This window comes from Oncorhynchus masou, chromosome 30 (genome assembly GCF_036934945.1).
Source record: "Oncorhynchus masou masou isolate Uvic2021 chromosome 30, UVic_Omas_1.1, whole genome shotgun sequence".
In the NCBI taxonomy this organism is placed as follows: Eukaryota; Metazoa; Chordata; class Actinopteri; order Salmoniformes; family Salmonidae; genus Oncorhynchus; species Oncorhynchus masou.
The window spans coordinates 33207448-33232716 of NC_088241.1; the positions used below are offsets into that span (position 1 = coordinate 33207448).

At 42.5% G+C, this 25269-nt stretch overlaps 1 protein-coding gene across 2 annotated transcripts; it reads left to right on the forward strand.

Moving 5' to 3' along the window:
- Positions 1 to 23862, forward strand: LOC135522548 (uncharacterized). Of its 2 annotated transcripts, none has more exons than XM_064948915.1 (17): positions 1 to 558; positions 2395 to 2501; positions 2660 to 2805; positions 3983 to 4140; positions 5959 to 6126; positions 6320 to 6776; positions 7227 to 7328; positions 8706 to 8784; positions 13025 to 13248; positions 13504 to 13746; positions 17745 to 17843; positions 18393 to 18586; positions 18765 to 18939; positions 21211 to 21367; positions 21963 to 22116; positions 22552 to 22663; positions 22867 to 23862. In XM_064948915.1, the coding sequence occupies exons 1-17, from the start codon at positions 544 to 546 to the stop codon at positions 23037 to 23039; spliced, it is 2763 nt and encodes a 920-aa protein (XP_064804987.1). In that variant the 5' UTR covers positions 1 to 543; the 3' UTR covers positions 23040 to 23862. The 2 variants fall into 2 exon arrangements, with proteins under 2 accessions (XP_064804987.1, XP_064804986.1); XM_064948914.1 differs by having other exon boundaries at positions 2 to 558; positions 8703 to 8784.
- The last annotated feature ends 1407 nt before the right edge of the window (positions 23863 to 25269 follow it).

The window sequence follows — 25269 nt, forward strand, 5'->3', positions numbered from 1 at the left end:
ACACAGGTGCACCTTGTGCTGGGGGACAATAAAAGGCCAGTCTTAAATGTGCAGTTTTGTCACACAACACAATGACACAGATGTCAAGATTTGAGGGAGCATGCATTTGGCATGCTGACTGCAGGAATGTCCACCAGAGCTATTGCCAGTGAATGTAATGTTCATCTCTACCATAAGCCGCCTCCAATGTCGATTTAGAGAATTTGTCAGTACGTCCAACCAGCCTCACAACCACAGACCATGTGTACCCACGCCAGCCCAGGACATTAACATCTGGCTTCTTCACCTGTGGGATCGTCTGAGACCAGCCAGCCGGACAGCAGATATAGGTCTGATATACAGCCAAAACAGTAGGTGGCAGCATGCCCATATAGCATTTGCTCGTGGATCGCAGTCATATCGAAGAAGACCCGTACAGTAGGTGGCGGCATTACAATAATACGTGTCGTCTTCGATAAAACTTTAAAGAAGAAGAAGAAGCTTAGGCAAAAATAATAACAGTGAGGTTCATTAGAGACCCGAAAAATCACTGAAACGGAAAGTATGGATTCCACTCCGGTAAGACTCAGCTAGACAATTTTAAAGAATAACAATTATGACTTGACAACTAAGAACAGTTGGTACAATAAGTAGAAGCTAGCTGGCTGGCTGGCTGATACATCAGACTGTTAACATTGTCTTCCACTCCGATTCTAAAAGGGACGACTTGGTACCTAAAGTTAGCTTGCTTCGTTAGCACACCCTCCATTGTAAATTCCCGTAGCAGAAGTTAGCTTGCTAGCATGACTGTAAGCTAGCTCGTTGGTTATCTACAGCAGTGGTTCCAAAAACTGTGGGTCGTTCCCCCAGGGGTTGGCACACACCAAGAAAAACATGTTACTTTGTTATTTTAAAGGAACTCTCAGTCCGGCTTTAAAGTTACTCTTGAAAGTTGTGTATAGTAGAATTTCATCATCAGTTCCTCTTGCCATTTTAGTCATTGCCTAACGTTATCTTAGAGCAATTGTCCAGATCAGCTAGCCCATGTCATCTAACGTTTTTTAGCCCATAGATATTGTTTTTTTTTGTCGCTAAAATATCACATGAATCCACATTAGACATGGCAAAAATGTTTAGAATGGGAAGAAAATTAGCTTTCAAACTGCTAAATACTGTACACCAACAGGAGGGGTGTGAACAGTTTGTCATGTGCAGCGCTTTTGTGTCCATAAAAATAGGCGTGCACCGAAAGTTCCGCAGTAGGGGGCTCCGAGTGAAGGAGTTTGGGAACCCCTGAAGATACAAAGCCAAAGAGCCCTGTTTAGTTTATTTAACCTTTATTTAACTTGACAAACCAGTTAAGAATAGATAATTATTTTACAATGAAGGCCTAACCCGACCAAATCCTAACCCGGACGACGCTGGGCCAATTGTGCGCTGTTCTATGTGACTCCCAATCACGGCTGGTTGTGATATAGCCTGGAATCGAACGAGAGTCTGTAGTGACGCTTCAGAGATGCAGTGCCTTAGACAGCTGCGCCACTCGGGAGCCTGAGGTTAGAGTGAGATAAAATACCCAGACTTTTATCATTTCCCTGAAGAAGGGGAGTATAGAAAGAGTGATTGACTGTCATCATGCCACTTTGAAGTTTCTAATCTAGAGAGATAACTAGCTAACGTTAGTGCTAACCAGAACCATAGTAGTTTTGCAACAATGTCCCATAAAATGTCTATTTCTGGAAGAGCAGTGATTGAGGATCAGGCCATTCTCTTTCGAATGCATTAAGAGTAAAATAAGACTATATTGTTTGCATCTGTTTTTGGATGTTTGCATCTCTCACGTGATGAGGCAGCAGTTGATATAGCGTGGCCCCAGTCTTCTCTTCAACACTCCCTTTTTCCTCTTGGTGCTAACTACCAGTGCTGTGTAATGTAATCAAGTAAGAATCTAGCTAGCTATCTATTTGTTTTGCTAAGTTCAAGAGCTCTTAGCTAACTCATGGGCATTGGAAGTAAACAATACAGCTAGATGCCAATTAAACTAGCTAACTAGTTGAAAATACATGGGAAACTGTTGCGTTTCATCAGACCTAGAAAACATGCTTGTCTGACAGCACAGCATTTCCCCATCATATCTAACGTTAGGCTAGCTAGCTTCAATCAGCTGCTGTCTTTGGTCTAACTTGCGAAAAAATCAGAGACACTCCTCATCAGTCACACTTCACTTCCTTGAGGCATCAGTGACACTGTTAAGTTGTTACCTACTGCTTTGTCTTTGTAGGGCATCTTCTCCTGATTTATCTGCTCAAAGACACCAGGGCACCCTTTGCAGGGCAAGAGTCGGTCTGTGCATACTGTACATGTATGCTCGCCTGTTTCCTGTTTCTCACACCCTATGGCATTGTTGTGTTGCAGACTATTGGGGAGTTGTTCCGTACCCTGTGTGAGATGGGCTTCAGTGAGGAGCAGATCCAGTCTGCCTTGCAGGCAGGACACTTCTCTGTGCCTGACGCAACTGAATGGTGAGTCCTCCCAACCCATAACCCTGTTTTAATGGACAGGCAAGGAACTATGTTTTCCAATGTCAAACAGTATTGGTAACTGACAAATGTTGTCAATAACTGAATATGTCAAATATTGAATGGTGTTTTTCTATATTTTCTCAATGTGTTTATGGTAGGCTCTTACAAGGTGAAAATCTGAGGCACAAGCTGGTCAAAAATCCATCCCAGCCAGTTGCAACACCGTTTGCTGCATTCAACCCTCCCAAAGATGCAGGGAGCTCTTGCACATCACAGGCACAGACATCGCCCGCTGACAGTAGAGGTATGACACACCATTTTAAGAGTCATTAGACATTTGTTTTCCATGGTTGATTGCATACTGTAATGTAATAGTCCTGCGTTTTATTGTGCACAATTGACCCCTGCTCAGTCATTTACCCCTTTTTTCAAATACCTATCTTGTACAACTTATAGCAGCAGACTGGCTTTGCCTTGTTTGTAGCCTAATTTATCAGACTGTGGTAGCAGGTATTAGTCTGAGACAATCCTATACAAGCCAGAATGCGAAATACTCTACTTGTTGTCTGTGCGGTTGGTCCTTATGACTCTAGAAATGTATATTATTATTATTATTATTATTATTATTAATCAAACTTTTCAAAACGCTTGTACTGCTGTTGAGATTTCATCACCTGGTATATGCGCAAATCCATGTAGAAGCCTGCAAGACTGGTTAGTATGCATGCATCGTGTGCGTGTACTTAACTCTTGTGCGCGTGCCTCGGGTGATGAACAAACGATCGTGGGAGCAGCACACAGAAACCTGTGTTTTTGAAGTCAGTTTAATGATGCTTTCCGTTGGTTATTTTGTTGAGACTTTCCAACTACGATGTGATCAGTGGACAACCGGTAGAGTAAGTCCAAATGAAATTTATTCAGCATTCTGACTTGTGAAGGGACTGTTCAGAATTTTACAGACAAGAATGGACTCTTCAGTCCACACTCTGGAATTTGGGGGATGCTACCTTGTTTCCAGCTGCAGATACAAGGGAACTTTTTACAGGACAGGCCATTCTGTATAATTTGCAGGAATTAGCCAATCTTTTTGTTTCCAAGCTAATCTCCCTCCCTCATCTTTCCAAGAATGCTTATTTGTTATATAGTGATGCCATTTTAGTACACCCCAGACACATTTTTGTCTTATAAATTGTAGCCTTGAATGTATTACTTTACTGAAGCTTGAGGCTGAACACCCCCCTACTCTGGGCATAGCATCTAGGTATTTCACCCTTTATTTCAGGACAGTTCTTTCTGTTTCCAATGTTTTAAATTGTATTTTGTAAGTTTATTGGATAGATAGAGGTGAAAGGAGAGCGTGCTGAAAGAGAATTGAGATGGATTTGAACCCATCCTGGCAGCGGTACAACATACAGTACATGTGCTTCAGAGGCAGTGGCTTAGACCACTAGGGCCACTCTGTTTCTTATGTGTGCCTGAAGGACCCGTTTCAGTCCTGGGACCCCCACAGCCCTCCAGTCCATCCACAGACACCCCGCCGTTGGAGTCCCGTATCAGGCAGGACAAGAGTGACTTCCAGGAGCAGCAGAGGATGCGTGTGGCCAACGAGGCCAGGAATGAGAGGAGGCAGAAGAAACAGGTCAGCAGCACCTGCCTGATTTGATCAGCTGAGACACACTGAGCGCACACACACATATACACACTCAGCATAGCCACAGGGTGGTACTTGCAAGTGTTACATACTTCAGTGCACACAATTGATACAGAATATTGGTTTATTCAAATTATTGAGACTATATCTTCAGCCTTTTTGCAAACAAGTCACACTCAGACATGACATGATACCTGACGTACTGTACCAGTCCAAAGTTTGGATACACCTACTCATTCCAGGGTTTTTCTTTATTTTTACTATTTTCTACATTGTAGAATAATAGTTTTTATGTCTTCACTATGAAATAACACATGGAATCATGTAGAAACCAAAAAAGTCTTAAACAAATCAAAATGTATTTTATATTTGAGATTCTTCAAAGTAGCCACCCTTTTCCTTGATGACAGCTTTGCACACTCTTGGCATTCTCTCAACCAGCTTCATGAGGTATTCACCTGGACTGCATTTCAATCAACAGGTCTACCTTGTTAAGTTAATTTGTGGAATTTCTTTCCTTCTTAATGCATTTGAGCCAATCAGTTTTGTTGTGACAAGGTAGGGGGGTATACAGAAGATGGCCCTATTTGGTAAAAGACCAAGTTCATATTATGGCAAGAACAGCTCAAATAAGCAATGAGAAATGACAGACCATCATTACTTTAAGACATGAAGGTCAGTCAGTAAGGAACATTTCAATAACTTTGAAAGTTTCTTCAAGTACAGTTGTAAAAACCATGAAGCGCTATGATGAAACGAGCTCTCACGAGGACCGCCACAGGAAAGGAAGACCAAGTTACCTCTGCTGCAGAGAGTTCATGAGAGTTAACTGCACCTCAGATTGCATCCCAAATAAATGCTTCAGAGTTCAAGTAACAGACTCCTCTAAACATCAACTGTTCAGAGGAGACTGCGTGAATCAGGCCTTCATGGTCGAGTTACTGAAAAGAATCCTCTACTAAAGGAAACCAATAAGAAGACTTTCTTGGGTCAAGAAACACAAGCAGTGGACATTTAAACATCTTTACAGTCTAAAACAGATAACCCCTCTCACTCTCTGTATCAGTTGTTACACAAATGACCATGGTTTAACTTGATGACCACTGCAGCCCCATTTGCAGTAGGATTTAATCTACTGTCCCTTGGGAATCTTTTATTTTCTTTACAGCAAGTCAAGTGAACCAGTGTAGAAATGTATTGGAACTAACCTTCCATGGCTGAGGTGATGGTGTGAGGGTGCTTTGCTGGTGACACTGTCAAATTCTAGGCAGACTTAACAAGCATGGCTACCATTGCATTCTGCAGCGGTACTCCACCCCATCTGGTTTTGCTTAGTGGGACTATGTCCCAAAACACACCTCCAGACTGTGTAAGGGCTGTTTGACCAAGAAGGAGAGTGATGGAGTGCTGCATCAGATGACTTGGCCACTGCAATCACCCAACCTCAACCCAATTGAGATGGTTTGGGATGAGTTGGACCGAAGAGTGAAGGAAAAGCAGTTCTTCGCGTAAGTGGGAACTCCTTCAAGACTGTTGGAAAAGCATTCCTCATGAAGCTGGTTGAGAGACTGCCAAGAGTGCAAAGCTGTCATCAAGGCAAAGGGTGGCTACTTTGAGGAATCTCAAATATAATTTGATTTAACACTTTTCTTTTTGGTTACTAGATGACTCCATATGTGTTATTTCATAGTTTTGATGTCTTCACAATTATTCTACAATGTAGAAAATAGTGAAACTAAAGAAAAACCCTTGAATGAGTAGGTGTGTCTAAACTTTTGACTGTCACTGTATGTGTTGTTCCGTCAGGAGCGTGAGTTGGTGCTGAAGCGTATTGCAGAGGACCGGATAAGCTTGCAGGAGAAGAAGACCCAGCCGAGCACCCCCACTGAGACCATGTCCCCTCCAGGCAGCAGCCAAGGCCAGAGGCTGGGGGGTACTGTCCAGACCAGTGTGGAACACAACTGCATCCTCATGGTGAGGCTATACCCTCCTCCTCTGGCAATGTTTACATATGCCTAACTGCGTAGGTAGACTTCCGTCTTGATTGTTGACTTGAGAGCATCCCTATTGGTTTATTGTAGAGGCGTGCATGAATTGTGTAGCCTAGCATAGATGGAGATTGAGGTGGTATGATATAATGGAGGTTTCACCCTCTGTGTCCCTGTAGATCCGGCTGCCCTCTGGGGAGTCCATGAGGGAGCGCTTCCTGGCCGACGCCCCTCTGCGCAGTGTGGTGGAGCACATCTCTGGGCGCCACCCCTCCCTGGCTTCCTTCTCTCTCCTCCAGGGGTTTCCGCGTAAACGCTTTGGGGAGGCGGAGTTGGCCTGCTCCCTGCGCTCCCTGGGCCTCATGCCCAATGCTGCCCTCTGCATCCAGACCACGCCCCCAGAGACACCCCAGGACCCACCCAGCCCAGCTGCACGCCTCTTATTGGGCCAGGAGGAGGTGGTGGTGGTTCCTCCTCCTGCGCCTCCCCAGCCACAGATACCAGGGCTAGAGGAGGGAGGGATGGAGGATCCCACTCGGCCCCCACCTCTGTCTCACCTGTTGTGGGAAGAAGCAGTGGGCTACGCAGGCATCCCCGGTGTTGGTCCCCCAGTGACCGGACCTTCTCATTCCTGGGGTAAGATTTGCGCGTGGCATATGGAGATCCCATTCAGAATGTAATTTATCCACTCAAAGCAATAGTATCCTAGTTGATGACTTAGTTGATGACTTGTCAGATATTTTTCTACCTTCAGAAATGTATTTCCTTGGAGTATAAATTTTTTTTTCTGTACCCTGTAACGCTGTATAATTGCCTTACTTGCACAGGCAATTACATTATGGACCCACTAGTTTGAGGCATCACTTTGTGATGACACCATTACAGGCACTGAGTTTCTTTCAGGCGTTCTCTGGGTTAGCTGAATGTGCCGTTTCCCATAGGTTCAGGTCTAGGATCAGCTTCCTGTTTCCCAATCCTAACCTTAACCATGAGTGGGGAAAATGTGAAACTGACCCAAGATCAGCATCTAGCGGCAACTTCACTCCACACCAAAGTTTTGATGCTGTTTTTTTTTTTTACTGACAGGACGTGGCCAGATGCTGAATCCTGGTGATGCAGAGGAAGCTGCCAGCTCAGAAGATGAAGAGCTGCCAGAGGGGGGGAGAGAGCCACCCTTCCCCTTCAATGGTACTGCCCCCACCTGTTTGGAATTGACTCTTACCCTGTGCCCTGCCCCTGACTCTCAGCCCTTCCTCTCTTTTCTCTTTCCTCTGAACTCTGTGTTCTTTGCAGTCTAAAACAGATGACCCCTCTTACTCTCTGCAACAGTTGTTGCACAAATGACCATGGCTTTGAACTTGATGACCACTGCAGCCCCATTTGCAGTAGGATTTAATCTACTGTCCCTTGGGAATCTTTTATTTTTAAAACTTTTTTTTTTTTAACAGCAGATCAAGTGAACCAGTGTGTAGAAATCCATTGAACTAACCTTCCATGGCTGCGGTCATGATAGTGAGCCAACTGGGCAGTTAATGATGTGAGATCTCCTTTCTATTGCCTCTCTGACTGTGAGAAAGTTACTTTGATTGGGAAATAGCAGGTGAATGCCCCCGACTGTACCACTTTCGCCGGTTGGTGCTGCACTCATCATCAACAACAACAAAAAGCGGTCTCTCTGAGGAATTCTGACAGACAGTAATCTGTGTGTAACACTTGAGTTTGTGAAGTTCGTTGCCGGGGATTCCTTTTTACAGTCACAGAGGAAGATTGTGACTTGAGAAGATGTTGGTGAGAGGCATGTGAAGACATTCATTCAGATTGTTAAATAGCTTTGATATTTTTCTGAAGTAATTCAACCTCTATGGCTGTTAGAATTAATAGAGATTTTGATGTTGGTGTTGAGTGTTTCTGTATTATAAAGGCCTTAAGTAATAACTGTGGTTAAAGGCCAAGTGCAGTTTTTTCTGTGTTTTTATATTTCCACACCAGGTTGGGATAATTAAAAAAAATGTTTTTACCTTTATTTAACTAGGCAAGTCAGTTAAGAACAAATTATTATTTTCAATGACGGCCTAGGAACAGTGGGTGAATTGCCTGTTCAGGGGCAGAATGACAGATTTGTACCTTGTCAGCTCGGGGATTTGAACTTGCAACCTTCCGGTTACTAGTCCAACGCTCTAACTACTAGGCTACCCTGACACCCCAGGTTGGGATAATACTATGACAATTGTGATAATGCCCTTTTAGTGTAAGTGTTGTTTGAAAAGCTTTATCCCACTGTTTTAGTGGTGACATCACCAGGTTGTAAATTGACCTATAATAACGAGTTTGATGATTGAGTTACCTCTCTGGCAATAACAGCTCATTTTCAGTTTTCCCCTCCCTACTCAGACCACGCCCAGACAATCCGAGCAAAATTCTTGCTTGAGAAATTGTTCTTTGCTAAGAAGCTTATTGTTTTTGACCATTTTAAATGAAAACCAATCACAGTAAGGTACTTAATTGTTACCCAGAAATGGTTTGATATTAAGATACATTTCTGCATTGGACCTTCAACTCCAGCAGGTATGCCCCGTTTACCATTCTTCCCAGAGAACCGGATGGAGCCCAGACACCACTGGCCAGACCAGGGGAACAGACTCCGGTGAGTGCCCAGCCTAAACCTAGCCTATATCATAGCCATGCTATCGCCTCCACAGGAAACTCAAAGTTAGTCACGCGCAGTCATTATATACTTCTTACACAAAGAACTGCTTGCCTCTCCTAAGGGATTCTCACAGCCTACATGTCTAACTGAGGGAAGTGATGAGTGCTTTAAAGCCTATTCAGCTGCAAGAAGATTTCAACCTTGTGCAGGCCTCTGGTGCTTGAAGAGATAAGGAGCAGCAAATCATTCCTTTGTGCTCTGTGAGAAGAGGAAAACTAGACAGTCATGGAAAATTACCAGTTGAATAGCACTATACAACTCAACCATTTTTACATAGCATTTAGACTATAACTATGTCCTAGCCGTGTCTGAATCCTGGCTTAGGAAGGCCACCAAAAATCCTGAAATTTCCATCCCTAACTGTAAAATTCTCCAGCTGCCAAAGGGTACGAAGTTAGCCTGCAGAGTTCTGTCATATTATCCAGGTCTGTGCCCAAACAATTCAAGATTCTTCTTTTAAAAACCCACCTTTCCAGAAACAAGTCTCTCAAATCAAATCAATCAAATCAAATTTAATTTGTCACATACACATGGTTAGCAGATGTTAATGTGAGTGTAGCGAAATGCTTGTGCTTCTAGTTCCGACAATGCAGTAATAACCAACAAGTAATCTAACTAACAATTCCTAATCTACTGTCTTATACACAGTGTAAGGGGATAAAGAATATGTACATAAGGATATATGAATGAGTGATGGTACAGAGCAGCATAGGCAAGATACAGTAGATGGTATCGAGTACAGTATATACATATGAGATGAGTATGTAAACAAAGTGGCATAGTTAAAGTGGCTAGTGATACATGTATTACATAAGGATGCAGTCGATGATATAGAGTACAGTATATACGTATGCATATGAGATGAATAATGTAGGGTAAGTAACATTATATAAGGTAGCACCGTTGCCGCTTGTTATAGACCCCCTTCAGCCCCCAGCAGTACCCTGGACACCGTATGTGAATTGATTGCCCACCATCTATCTTCAGAGTTCGTACTATTAGGTGACCTAAACTGGAACTTGCTTAAAACCTCTTGAAACTCCCCATCCCGGATCCGGGATCGTGAATAAAGCCTCAGGCTCATTAGCATAACGCAACGTTAACGATTTCTGAAAATCGCAAATAAAATGAAAATAATGCGCCTGCTCTAAAGCTTAGCCTTTTCTTAACAACACTGTCATCTCGGATTTTCAAAATATGCTTTTGAACCATAGCTATTCACTAATTTGTGTAAGAGTATGCTAAGCTAGCTTAGCATTTTGAGTAGCATTTAGCACGCAACATTTTCACAAAAACCAGATAACCAAATAAATAAAATCATTTACCTTTGAAGAGCTTCGGATGTTTTCAATGAGGAGACTCTCAGTTACATAGCAAATGTTCAGTTTTTCCTGAAAGAATCTTTGTGTAGGAGAAATCGCTCCGTTTTGTACATCACATTCGGCTACCGAAACGAACCGAAAATTCAGTCACCAACAACGTCAAACTTTTTCCGAATTAACTCCATAATATCGACCGAAACATGGCAAACGTTGTTTGGAATCAATCCTCAAGGTGTTTTTTCACATATCTCTTCATCGATATATCGTTCGTGGAAGCCTGCTTTCTTCTCTGAATTCATTTACATGGAAAAATACTTGCAGCTGAGGTTTGCGCACCAATTTCGGCGCAGGACACCGGGCGGACACCTGGTAAATGTGGTCTCTTATGGTCAATCTTCCAATGATATGCCTACAAATACGTCACAATGCTGCAGACACCTTGGGGAAACGACAGAAAGGGCATGCTCATTCCTCTCGCATTCACAGCCATATAAGGAGACAATGGAAAACGGAGCCTCAAAAATCCTGCTCATTTCCTGGATGCCGTTTCATCTTGGTTTTGCCTGTAGCTCACGTTCTAGGGCACGCACAGAGAATATCTTTGCAGTTCTGGAAACGTCAGAGTGTTTTCTTTCCAAAGCTACCAATTATATGCATAGTCGAGCATCTTTTTGTGACAAAATATTGCGCTTAAAACGGGCACGTCTTTTTATCCAAAAATGAAATAGCGCCCCCATAGTATCAAGAGGTTAACACCCCGGCCGTCCTACAATCTAAGCTAGATGCCCTCAATGTCACACAAATTATCAAGGAACCTACCAGGTACAATCCCAAATCTGTAACCACGGGCACCCTCTTAGATATCATCCTGACCAACTTGCCTTCTAAATACACCTCTGTTGTCTTCAACCAGGATCTCAGCGATCACTGCCTCATTGCCTGCGTGTGCAATGGGTCCAGATGGAGTTCAGTGTGTCAAATCGGAGGGCCTGTTGTCCGGATCTCTGGCAGTCTCTATGGGGGTGCCACAGGGCTCAATTCTCGGGCCAACTCTTTTTTTTCTGTATATATCAATGATGTCGCTCTTGCTGCTGGTGATTCTCTGATCCACCTCTACGCAGACGACGCCATTCTGTATACATCTTGCCCTTTGGACACTGTGCTAACAAACCTCCAAACAAGCTTCAACGCCATATAACACTCCTTCCGTGGCCTCCAACTGCTTTTAAATGCTAATAAAACTAAGTGCATGCTCTTCAACCGATTGCTGCCTGCACCCTCCTGCTCGACTAGCATCACTACACTGGACGGTTCTTACCAAGAATATGTGGACCACTACAAATACCTAGGTGTCTGGCTAGACTGTAAACTCTCCTTCCAGACTCATATCAATCATCTCCAATCCAAAATGTAATCTCTAAATGGCTACCTGTTTCGCAACAAAGCATCCTTCACTCATGCAGCCAAACATACCCTCGTAAAACTGACTATCCTTCCGATCCTTGACTTCGGCGATGTCATTTACAAAATAGCCCCAACACTACTCTGCAAACTGGATGTAGTCTATCACAGTGCCATCTGTTTTTTTCACCAAAGCCCCATATACTACCCACCCATCTCTTTGGCTGGCCCTCACTACATATCCGTTGCCAAACCCACTGGCTCTAGGTCATCTATAAGTCTTTCCTAGGTAAAGCCCCGCCTTATCTCAGCTCACTGGTCACCATAGCAGCACCCACCCGCAGCACGCGCTCCAGCAGGTATATTTCACTGGCCATCCCCAAATCCAATGCTTACTTTAGCCGCCTTTCGTTCCAGTTCTCTGCTGCAAATGACTGGAACGAAATGCAAAAATCTCTGAAGCTAGTCTTTTTTTTCTCCCTCTAACTTTAAGCATCAGCTGTCAGAGCAGCTTACTTATCACTGTACCTGTACACAGCCAATCTGTAAATTGCACACCCAACTACCACATCCCAATATTATTACTTACCCTCTAGCTCTTTTGCACCCCAGTATCTCTACTTGCACATCATCTGCACATATATCACTCCAGTATTCATGCTAAATTGTAATTATTTTCGCCTCTATGGCCTGTTTATTGCCTACCTCCCACTCTTCTGTATTTGCACAAACTGTACATAGATCTTTCTACTTTTCTTTTGTGTTATTGACTGTACATTTGTTTGTGAAACTTTGTTGTTTTTGTCGCACTGCTATGCTTTACATTGGCCAGGTTGCAGTTGTAAATGAGAACTTGTTCTCAACTGGCATACCTGGTTAAATAAAGGTGAAATAAAAAAATAACATTTTTACATAGCATTTAGACCGTAAACAAAAGCAATTTTACATAGCATTTAGACTGTAACAAAAGCATTTTTGCCCCAAGAAAATGTAATGGGTAACTATAGAAAGTGGATTTTTTTTTTTTTGTCAACGTGAAGTTTTGATCAGCACTGCAACGCCTTGTTATAAACTTGCTTGTTGAACACGTAGACCTGTGCCGAAGGTCAACCATAAGAGTTGATTTGATGTGTTGGCATGCAGACTTCAAATTTGGCATGTAGGTTTGATGGCATGCTGCCTGAGGAAGGTCCCAGGACCAAAAAATTGCTACTATGGACCTGCTGTGTAAATACGAGAGTTTTGTCACATTTTAGCCAGTGTGCACTTGCACAACCCCGTCATGGATTTAAAGCATTGGATTGGTGTAAGGATTGGCTTGAGGAATTTTCCACCGTTGTTAAATCCATGAGTGGGTGTGTGCAAGTGTACACAAGGGTGGAGAATCTTGATGCAGCCTTGTGCCCTTTTGTTGTGAACATACAAATGTGTGTGTGTGTGTGTGTCTCTCTCAGGGAGGGTGTGGTAGGTGACCCAGCAGTGGAGCCAGAGGAGGCTGCAGGTCGCATGGTGCCGGGAGCAGCGGGCCAGGCTGCAGTAGAGCGCCTCCAGAGAGCCGCCCAGGACGACCCTCAGGCCTCCCAAGGCCACCCGTCTCCGCCCAAGAGACCCTTCAGAACGCCCAGTGTCCCCTCCCTTTGTGTAATGGCCACCCGGGCCACCGTCAACCTCATGACAGGTCAGAGAACAACTTTAAAGTCCAACACTGTTATTTGCACTCAAACATTGTTATTAAAGGGGCCTCACTGCTAGCCAAGACAATGACCTAGCCAAAAGACTGTTGTCCCAACCGTCTCACCTCAGAAATGGTCAGAATTGTACATACAATGATATTGGTTGTGGTTCATTGCAGTTGTGTAAAAATTCCTGAGCAAGGTCACAGAAATGTCATGGTAGGAAAGCTGCATAGAAAATGCATTTCCTTTTCTCTCAGCTCCCAGCATGCAGTACAGCAGCAGTCTGTCATGTCTGACCCCTGAGCTGGCAGAGCTCCTGCTCAGTCACATGTCCCGTGAGAGGCTCCTTCGCCCACGCACACTGGAGCTCTTCTTTGGCTGCCCAATGCAGAAATTTGTCCTCAACTGCTACCCGTACTCTACCAATGAGCTACTCCGGCAGCTACGGGCCTTCACTGCACTGAAGCACCTGAGCCTGGTCAACTCTCCTCTCATCACAGGTACACCTTTTACCTTGACAGCATTAGTACTGACTGAGTATGCATTCCAAATGGCACCCTATTCTGTATATAGTGCACTACTTTTGCTATATGGCAACACTATTGTCAATGCCACATGAATGTCAAGTTAAGGAATACAGATGGGTCGTACCACCAATTAGTTGCCTTTTTGAGAAGTGTAAAAAACATTTTTGATTTCACCTAATTTGAACATTCTGTCAAAGAGCACATGTTCCACTTAATAAAAACACATGTTTTACTTAAATAGTATGAGACTCTAGCTAGAAGAGTAGTAAATGCCAGCGTTTTCCCCATAGAACTGTTTAGAGGAGCCTCCAGTGGTGCCCCTCTGAATAATGCAATAAAGGCAGAAGGTTCTATTGGTGTCTCCAGTATCTTAGAAAACTCAAAAATGGATATCCAGAAATCTGTCAATTTCGGGCATGTCCAAAACATGTGCAAAAAGTAGCAAGAGCCTGCTTATTACATCAGTCACAGGTGGGATCTAAATCTGGTGTAATCTTGGATAATTTGACTTTAAAAAACAACAACATTTTAAATGGAATTACAATATATAAATGAAGAATGTATTCTCTTATGTATACTCTGTCCAGTTTCATCTGAAAGTTCACATTAATCCTCTTCCCATTGGTTCTTAAAAGTTCAGAGAATCCAGATTGTGTGAGTTTAATAACGTATAGATCATGCTTATGCCCCCTTTGATATTAGGGTTCACTTTAAAAATAGAATCCAGAAGGGAGTTAGGTGGGCGTGATGGGAAGTGACGAGAATATGAAGATGCTAAACTACACAATTGCAGGTATCTAAAGAAATGGGATCTAGGAATATTAAACTTTTGTACTAAATGTACAAATGGATGCAAAATCCATATCAATATACAAGTCGTTCAGTGAGGAGATCCCTTTCCAGAGCAGAAATGAGATGCCTGGTCTAATAATGATGGAGAGAATGTATGGTTCTTTAATAATGGGTCAGAAGTTAAATTCACTGAGACCAAACGATCGCCTGAACTGTTTCCAGATTTTTAGAGAATGTTTCACAATAGGGTTTTTAGTGTATTTGAAACCGGCTCAGCTAATGCAAGTTGAGCAGAGTAAGGCATTTTAAGTCGGTGGGGCCACCGGTTGAGATCTCCAAAGTCAACCATTTCCGGCCTTTAACATCGGGGATTTCTGTCATCCAATATAGATTGATTCTTTTATTAGCTGCCCAATAATAATATTTTAAGTTCGGAAGTGCTTGACCACCCTGGGAGCGAGATCTCTCAAATATTTCAATTTCTGTGTATTCATTCTGAAGAGCACATGACTAAAATAAGTTTGCATGGCAGAAGGATTAATAATGATCTATAAACTTTTTAGTGGAACCTGGATCTCTCGAAGACCAGTTATAGGGTCAGAGATGTATAATAGCATGTCATTCGCATAGAGTGAAACTATATGCTCTTAAGCCCCTTCTTCGAATACGTTTTGATAGTGGTGTTATTACGTATTGCTATGGCTAAAGGTTCAGTTGCGATGGCAAACAGCTGAGGGGATCTTGCCCCACGTTTACGTTGGAAATGGGATGAACGGTTATTTGTGCACACTGCAGTCTTTGGGGAGGAGTAAAGGACTTTGATCCAGGACATAAAATTGGGAGTGTAAACTAGATAATCCCACTCCTCCCGATCAAATGTCTTCTCAGTGATAACAATATCTCTGGTGTGTCAGATGAATAGGGATTATAAAGACATCTGATGTTGAAAAAAATAATGACGATTTTTAATGAAACCAGTTCAATCTGTAGAGATAATGGAGGGAATGACTGGCTCAAAACGACAGGCAATCATCTTAGAAAGTACCTTTTACATCGCAATTCAGTAAAGAAATTGGCCTATTATGAACCACACAATGTTTAGTATTTTTCCTATTCAGAATGTGACATGCATGCTTGTCTCATTGTCAAAGGTAAAGAGTTTGAGGAGAATGATTCCTCAAATACAGAAAGCAAGAGAGGAGAGTTGATCTGAGAATTATTTTAAAGGATTCACTCAGAAATCCGTTGGGTCCAGGCGATTTACCACACTGCATAGATTTAATCACCAACACAATCTCTTCTACAGCTGCTGAGTTAAAAGAACATCTCTATCTCAGGTTCACCTGTAGGAATATCTACGTTCTCAAAGAAGGTGCTGAGTAAGGTAGCATTACCAGCACATTCCGAAATGTATAAATGTGAGTAAAAGTTCCGAAAGCTTGAATTGACCTCTAAATGATCAATACATTTGTTACCCGGCTTGTTAGTTCTCAGGTATTGTTTTAATTTGCTCTTCTCTGATGCAGCTGGTGTGCTTCATTTATTTTTTTTCTTTGAGATTTACTGATCAGATTTTCAGCTTATCGAGTTGAAAGAAGACCAAACTGTCTGAAGTGTCAAACGTTGTTTTAGTAAATCTGAGTGTGAATATGCCATATCCAATATTTTATTTGTAAGTTCCCCTAGGTGTTGAATATTGCACTTCCTTAATCTTGCGCTGTGCAAAATAATTTGGCCCCTTAGATAAGCCTTCATTGATTCCTATACTGTTGGAGGAGACATTCCAGGGGTTTGATTAAGATCGAGAAATGGCTCTATTTGAGATTATATAAAAGCATCAAAGGTTTCTTCTGATAGCAGTAGTGATTTAAGCTGCCACGGGAGATTTAATTAGGCTGTGTATTTGGTATAAATTAATTAATAGTAAGAGGAGAATGATCTGAAATGACTATAGCTTGTGATACTGTGATAAGTGTCAGAAATCAATTTTCTAGGAAAAAATAGTCTATACGTGAGAAGGTCTTATGAACTGGTGAGATAAAAAAAAAATACTCAGTCTGGGTTTTGACTGACAGCCGTTAATAAACTTGAGCACTGCTCGTGACGAGATGCCCCGAGCCCTCCCGCTGTTTGGGATACACAGTGAAGGAAATGCTGTAAATCAAGAGGAATCAATGTGTTCTGAAAGATGAGAGGATTAGTCATACAAGCAAAGACTCCATTCTATTCTCATCAAAATGTACAATCTGTTTATCTGATGTGCCTTTTTGAAAGCCTAACACTGTACGATTTGTATTTTATAACTTAGCTCGCCATGTTGGCAATCAAATACGCTTTCAAATGATGCCCACCTGACCCAGATGGCAAATTATAATGGAACATGTTTGGATTGAGTAAACAACAGTAATTGCGTATTGGTGGGGACGCAGGGCTGTGTTCCAAACAAAAAAAATACAATTGTACTTGCTTCAGTTCCTCAATGGCAAAGCTAGGAGAGCAACAAAAAAAAACATTTTTAGTGGAAGGCGCTTTCCTTGAGTGCATTGAAATGACTTAGAAACACAGTTTGGAGAGGTGTGTGTGTGTAGGGGCCACTTGAAAACACCAGTTAGGCCTCTCACTCAAACTCTCGTAATTGTTTTTTTTCTTATCTTGCGTACTCAAATGTAAATTAATATTCTTATTATGTTACTGAATGTATCAAGTGCTTTCAGATTTCATTATTGACAAATGCTGTGAAAAGAACAGTGAATGTAAAATGCACGTCAAATGAACAGTTTAGTGTTTGGATTCAGTCTTGTGTCAGGTGAACTGTTGTGTCCTCACCTTTGGTCGGACAATTTCCTCATCTCCAAAAGTGTTCTCTTTCAATTGCAACCATGGCCATGCAAATGCTTTTCATAGTTCCTTTGTTAGAAACATAAAAATGTGGCCCTATCCAGATAGGCCAATTTCCACGAGAGTATAGGGTTAAAGGGCTCTTCATTTAATATAACAGGCTTTCAATATTGGTGCACATTTTCTACTTCAAATATCAAATGGACGTAAAAGGCACCTTTTTTGTGGAATGACCCAAATATTGTGGTGAGCTATCTCTTGAGAACCATATGGCCTGTTATCATTGCAGCATGGTTGCTATGATACTGAAGGTTCTCTCTCTTTGTCTTCCTGTTTTCCAGACACGGGCCTCTCTGTGTTGTGCAGCTTACTGAAACTGCAGCACCTGAACCTGACCTCATGTAGCAAGCTAACTGACTCATGTTTGCAACACATCACAGGTGAGGCTCTTCAATAACCCTGGGTTGTATTCACTAGGCACCAAACTGAAGAAAACAGACAAACTGGGAGGGGCTATGCCTGCACTTGTCCAATATGAAACGTTTGTGAACTAATGAATAAGACCCTGGCTACAGCATGGAACGCCTGTGGATGAATGAGGTTTTTAATGTGGAATAGAGGTCAAGGGAGAAGGAGGGGGGCAAGCTTTGTAATGCTGAAATTATTTAAGCCCCCCCCTAATAACCTAGTAGCCTGCTATGACCCCATGCAAGAACTTTAGATCAAAGAATAAGCTGTCTTTTAAACTGATTTAAAGTCATCCACGATAAAAAAATATATATATTAAAAATGAAAGAATAAATGAATTTGGGGAGCATAGTATTGCATGATTGGGGTTTCAACTTAAATGATTGAATTCATAATTATAGGTAAGTGTCAACCTTTTAAATTCCCAATAGTTCAACTCCTGTATAAAATAATGATCACTTTAAAGGAGGACTAAGGTAAAGTGCTTTTTTTTATCTCACCCTGTACCCTTTCTCTCCAAGGACTGAAGAGCCTGTCTTTCCTGTCACTGGACCAGACCAAAGTAAGTGACGTAGGGATGGTGCTCTACCTGCAGTCTGCTCCTGCGTCACTCACCCAGCTCAGTCTGAACCAGACCTCGGTCACAGAGGCCACCTTGGCAGCGCTGCCCGCCTGTGTGCCACAGCTACGACTGCTCAGCGTCAAACACACCAAGGTAGCTCTCTCACTCTCATTCTTGTGTTCGCACACATTCACACACACACAGCCACAATAGCTCTGCATTTCAACACACAAACATACACTCATACAGACAGAACAATTAGTCATCAACAACCAACATTGGTATAAGTTGTTTCACTTAGCATAATGATATCTCCTCCTCCTCCCGTCAGGTGAGAGATGTGTCGGCCCTAGCGGCCCTCCCCAGCCTGCAGACCCTGTACCTGGATGGCACGGGGGTGAGGGAGGGCTCTCTGGAGTGCCTGGCCGTCCACTCCACCCTCTCTGCCCTTAGCCTGGCAGGCATCTCTGTCGCAGACGGCAACCACGCCCTCCAGATCATTTCAGGTGTGTGTGTGTGTGTGTGTGTGTACTACAATTGGTCAATTTATATAGATATATAATCATATTTGTTTTTTTTAAATTTACGTTTCCATTGTCTGTCGATGATGTCTGACAGCCATCGTGATGTCACAACAATGGTTTAGCATACTTGAATTTGACTGCTCCACCGGAGTCTTGCAGCGCACGGTTGCGCAGCGAGCATTCAGCAGAGCAACATGCCAGGGGACCTATTCCCTAATTGCCATAGCCTGAATGTTCAACACATACAGTGCCTTGCTAAAGAATGCAGACCCCTTGGATTTCTTCACATTTGATTGCTACAAAGTGGGATTAAAATCAATGAATTGTTATTCTTTTGTCAACAATCTACACAAAAATACTCTGTCAAAGTGGAAGAAAAATAAGATAAATAAAAAAAATTGACTAAAAATATAGTCATTGTATCAGTATTCAGCCCCTTTGTTTAGGCAAGCCTAAATTAGTTCAGGAGGGAAATTTGGCTTAACAAATCACATACTGAATTGATTTTTTTATTTATTTGTTTGTTGTTGTGGCTAACCCTTCAATACATACACTACTGTTCAAAAGTTTGGGGTCACTTAGACATTTTTGAGAGAAAAGCAACAAAAATGACAATTTTTAAAATAACATCAAATTGATCAGAAATACAGTGTATACATTGTTAATGTTGTAAATGACAATTGTAGCTGGAAACAGAAGATTTTTTTTTTTGTGGAATATCTATATGGGCGTACAGAGGCCCATTATCAGCAACCATCACTCCTGTGTTCCAATGACATGTTGTGTTAGCTCATCCAAGTTTATCATTTTAAAAGGCTAATTGATCATTAGAAAACCCTTTTGCAATTATGTTAGCACAGTTAAACTGTTTTTCTGATTTTAAAGAAGCAATAAAACTGGCCTTCTTTAGACTAGTTGACTATCTGGAGCATCAGCATTTGTGGGTTCGATGTCAGGCTCAAAGTGGCCAGAAACAAAGAACTTTCTTCTGAAACTCATCAGTCTAATCTTGTTCTGAGAAATGAAGGCTATTCCAGGCGAGAAATTGCCAAGAAACTGAAGATCTCGTACAACGCTGTATACTACTCCCTTCACAGAACAGCGCAAACTGTCTCTAACCAGAATAGAAAGAGGAGTGGGGGGCCTCGGAGCACAACTGAGCAAGTGGACAAGTACATTAGTGTCTAGTTTGAGAAACAGATGCCTCACAAGTCCTCAACTGGCAGCTTCATTAAATAGTACCTGCAAAACACCAGTCTCAACGTCAGAGGCGACTCCGGGATGCTGGCCTTCTAGGCAGAGTTGCAAAGAAAAAGCCATATCTCAGACTGGCCAATAAAAATAAAAGATTAAGATGGCCAAAAGAACACAAACACTGGACAGAGGAGCTCAGCACAAGGTGCACCTGTGTAATGTTCCTGCTTTTTAATCAGTTTCTTGATATGGCACACATGTCAGGTAGATGGATTATCTTGGCAAAGGAGAAATGCTCACTAGCAGGGATGTAAACAAAATTTGAGCGAAATAAGCTTTTTGTGGACATGGGACATTTCTGGGATATTTTATTTCAGCTCATGAAATATGGGACCAACACTTTACATGCTGCATTTCTATTTCTGTTCAGTGAAAAACCCGTCACTTCCTTTTTGTTGTCTGAAACTGTCAAAGTAGCCTAATGGAAGAAAGAATGTTGCAAATGCACTTACCCAGATGATCAGGATGAAATAACAATAGCCTACAAGGCTATACTATTTATTTTTAATATGTAGGCTAATACAACTGATATCTGTGTACTTTTATGAGCAAGAGAAACACAGCCCTACCAATTCTGCAGCCTAAACTATATTTAAAAAAAACATCTAACACAGTTTAAATAAAACAATGATTTGTAACAATTTAACAACAATTTAAATAAAAAGGACATTATTACCAAATCACAGTTCTGGTATAACCAATGTGTCCTTCAAATTGCATTGTTCCCGCCTATTGACCTCTCCATGATGTTTGAACATGACCATCACCAAACCCTAGCATGTACAGCAGGACTATTCAAATCAGGGCCTCAAGGTTTGCAGTCCTGCTTTTGATTAAAAATCAATCAATGTTATTGTTAAGTCCAGTCTCCTGTTTCCCGCGGTCTCGTACCTGATTTAGAGGGGAATATTGCTGCAGATGTTAATGTTTTGTATGACCGGCACTTTATCATTTTTCTGTACGGTATTTACTAAACTACTGTCTGTACCCCCCCCCCAGGTCTCCGGCTGACCCAGCTGACCCTGCCTGGACGCCACTCAGTGACGGACACTGGCCTGACCTTCCTCTCCAGACTGTCCCTGCTGTCCGAGTTGGACCTGACCGACTACACACACGTCACTGACCACGGGGTCACCCAGTTGGCCATCATGACCAGGTCAGATCACTCTCATTACATTTTCTGCTTCCCAAATGGAAGTACACTACGTAGGACAGCGTTTCCCACGTTTTGGTTGTGCACATTTTGGTTTTTGCCCAATTATTCAAATAACCATCTCATCATCAAGCTTTGATTATTTGAATCAGCTGTGTAGTGCCTGGGCAAAAACCAAAACGTGTATCTATGGAGGCCCCCAGGACCGGTGCCATTTGGGATGCACACATTATCCGCTTTAGGTGTCAATATGAGACTAATCGTTACCACAGCCAGAGGCAGTAATTAATCCCCAAATTTTTTGGGGGGACTAATCAGCTATGTTACTGCTGAGATGGAACAAGAACTTGTACACAAGGACTAGGATCACTTCTCTAGCTGATTCACCAGCATCGCCTACAGTTGCCTCTAACATTGTTGTAAATTAAGGAGTGCTGGGTCGTATTCATTAGGAACCAAACACAAGATAACAGACTGAAACAGGGTGTGACTCCCTGTCCAATAAAAAAAAATGCTTGGTTTTCTTTCCGTTGCAAAAAGGTTTTGTTACGGTGAGCATTAATGAATAAGACCCTGATAGAAATGCTCCTGTCTCCAGACTGAAGAGGCTGTCTCTCAGTAACACCCAGGTGACAGACATGGGGCTGCCCTCCCTGTGCAGTCTGCAGGAGCTGCTGGAGCTGTGTCTGGACCGCACAGCCGTCACCAGCCGAGGAGTGGCTGCCCTCGTCACCTGTCTGCCACACCTGCAGGTATGGAGCACACATGTAACCCTATAGACAACTATTGTATCAGTCGATAAAACTGTACAAATACTTTTGATTACTATTGCAACAACACATCATCAGTAGGGTAAAACTAACCTGTCTCACTACGGTCTAAACCCAGCTCACGTTCCCTATTAGTGGGTGAACAATCCAACGCTTGGTGAATTCTGCTTCACAATGATAGGAAGAGCCGACATCGAAGGATCATAATCAACACAAAGCCACAGCGTTAATCCTTTGGTCACTCCGCTTGTTTCCCTCCCATGCGGACTGTAACAAACACAGTACATACACGTTTTTACATGTACTAAATTCATTTCTGCTCGCTTAGTTTCAACTGTTTTTACATGTACTAAATTCATTTCTGCTCGCTTAGTTTCAACTATGATTAGTGGCATTGATGTTTTATTTATGTTCCAGGTATTAAGCTTGGCCAGTACTCAGGTGGGTGACACGGTGGTGAGGAGAGGTCTGGTCCACTGTGCTCAGCTGTTCAAGCTCAACCTCCGCCGCACACGCATCACTGACCACGGTAAGGTCCCGCTCATTATCCACAATTACTACCATTGAATTCCAGCATTAATACTCATGAAGTAAGGGAATCCCTATTGCGACCATGGTCTCTTTTTCAATGATGCCCTGTGAATCCCAATTGAGGTTTAGAGATGGAATACCAGCATTTAGAGCTGGAAGGAATTTGACATACGTTCTTGTTGTGTATTATGTTTCCTTCAGGACTGAAGTTCCTGAAGCGCATGCGTCTGAGCCAGGTAAATCTGGAAGGCTCAGGTGTGACCCCCTCTGGCATCTCCAACCTCATCGCCTCCTGTCCCCACATCACCAGCATTCGGGCCAGCCACACGCGGGCCATCCCACCTGACCAGGTCTCAGACGACGACAATCAGTAGAGACTAAGTATTGAGGTGACCCTCCAGCCCTTTCTGCTGAGGCTCGGGACCGCTAGCTAGTAGCTACGACTGTGCTCGGTGGTCTTAGTCCCAAGTGTCACGCTGCACCTAGCTGACTGGCTCAGCATAGTCTGGGTGACGATTATCCCAGCTCTGTCTAGATGCACTGCTTCAACTGCAGCTAGTGGCACTAATCGCTCAATCACAAGCCCACTGTTATTGCTTTTGAAACCTTAGAAGGGTGCCTTCTTATACTTCTAAAATCAGAGCCTCTAACGCAGCGTTTCCCAAATTCAATCCTGTTTCTTTTCTCTAGCACTACACAGGTAACTAAGATTGGGACTAAATCAGGGATAACACCTAAAATCCAAGATTTTTCTGCCTGAATTCACGAATGAATCAGTTAACACTACGAAGGTACATCCGTGTGATTTGCTACTAAAGAGGACTATGATGATGATCCAGTTCCAACAGTTACCTCCCATTCTGTAATGTCGTTAAATTACATTTTTTGGTGGTTTAAGCCAAGGCGGCATTTGGCTAACCAGCAACTGGAAGGCTTAGCATTATGCTAGTGGTTGAAGAAAGAGGTTGGCTTCTCACATTTAGCAGTGGGCTATGATGTGTGTTGCATATTGAGTGTTTGGGTTCAACAGCAAGAATCCAAAGCGGCGATCAGTTCATAAATAGTTTTGCTTCTCATTTTGTTTACACAATGTAAAATACTGTTTATTTTCTTATTGTAAATTGTTTTGGATAATAGCACTGTATTCCCTACATTCTCAAAGGAAAATACTAAATTAATAAAAAATGCCATTTTGAATGCGTTTTATTTATTTAAAGAACTCCCACTATGGTAAATATTAAATTGTCCATTCATCAATTTATTCAGACACTGTTTGCCATACAACGTTTGATAAAAATATGGCATCCTTAAGGCTCTTTTACACAAGGAAAACAAGTCACTTTGAAATATCATAAATGACATAAAAGCTGCTGCATACACTTTTTATGATGTCAGCACAATGGAATATATTCTATAATGCACTTTGACATGCTTCTGGTGAAATCAGCCGTTTGGAGTGCAGACTGAGCTGGAAGCAGGTGGGTGAAATTGCCCTTAGACGCTGTTCTTGGGTCAGTTTTGCATTTTCCCCACTAATGGTTAGGATTGTGGGAAGAGGAATCTTCTCCTAGAGCTGTACCTAGGGGAAACGTCACCCCGGAGCGGGTGAGGAATATTGTTCCACCACCCATGCACTTGGAGGCCAAGTCCATGATGGAGATTGGGTTTACTAGCTCAGTTTGCAGGGGCTCTAGATGTGCTTGGTTGTCAATCTTTGATTTCAAATATTTGTTGTTTGCCAGGAAGTCTGTTCAATTTGGTGATGGTTTGCTTCTCACACACCCAGATCTCCTGAGCCACCTGGGGGGGGAACAAACGGCTCTATATCAGAATGATAGGAAATGAACAAACCTTATTTGAAAACATGTCCCTTTTCTCCCCAATTCTATTGACCTGGCAGGGTTTTAAATTGTGTTGCACATTCGGCTAAGGGATGTGAAGTACAAATAAGTGCCCGGTCATGGAGTACATAATGGCGGTACCTGCTGGTACCTGTCGTGGCTGACCAGCCCCATGCCGCCCTCGTAGTCGTTGATGGTGTCAGCCAGGTTGTCAATGGTCTTGATGTCCAGGAAAGGCATGTGTGGGTTCTGCCAGGCGAAGCACACCCAACCCTTCTGCCCGTCCGACAGGTTTCTTATCGGACTTACCTAGCGGAGTGGACAGAGGTAAGCCACAAGAACGTGTAAGAGTACACGTGTTTCTATGCTCTAGAATAACTATTTCATCAATTCAACTTTTTTTCAATATTTCTTTTTTTCTGGAGAGGAATCTAATTCCATCATGAAGTGCCCATCAGAATACACCACAGGTTAATGCTTCAATGATTGTGGAGGATTGGATTTATTTATTTTTTATTTTTTTGCAAGATACAGGGTTTGACAGGAACAGGTATTCCAAACACGGGAAATGCTACAAATTCCTGTACAACAATCATGCCATAGACACTTTCGATATAGGGTTCACTTCAAAACAGTGTTTCTGTAATTTGCAAATAAATTCATTAAAAATCCTACAAAGTGATTTTCTGGATTTTTTTTTCTCTCATTTTGTCTATCATAGTTGAAGTGTACCTATGATGAAAATGACAGGCCTCTCATCTTT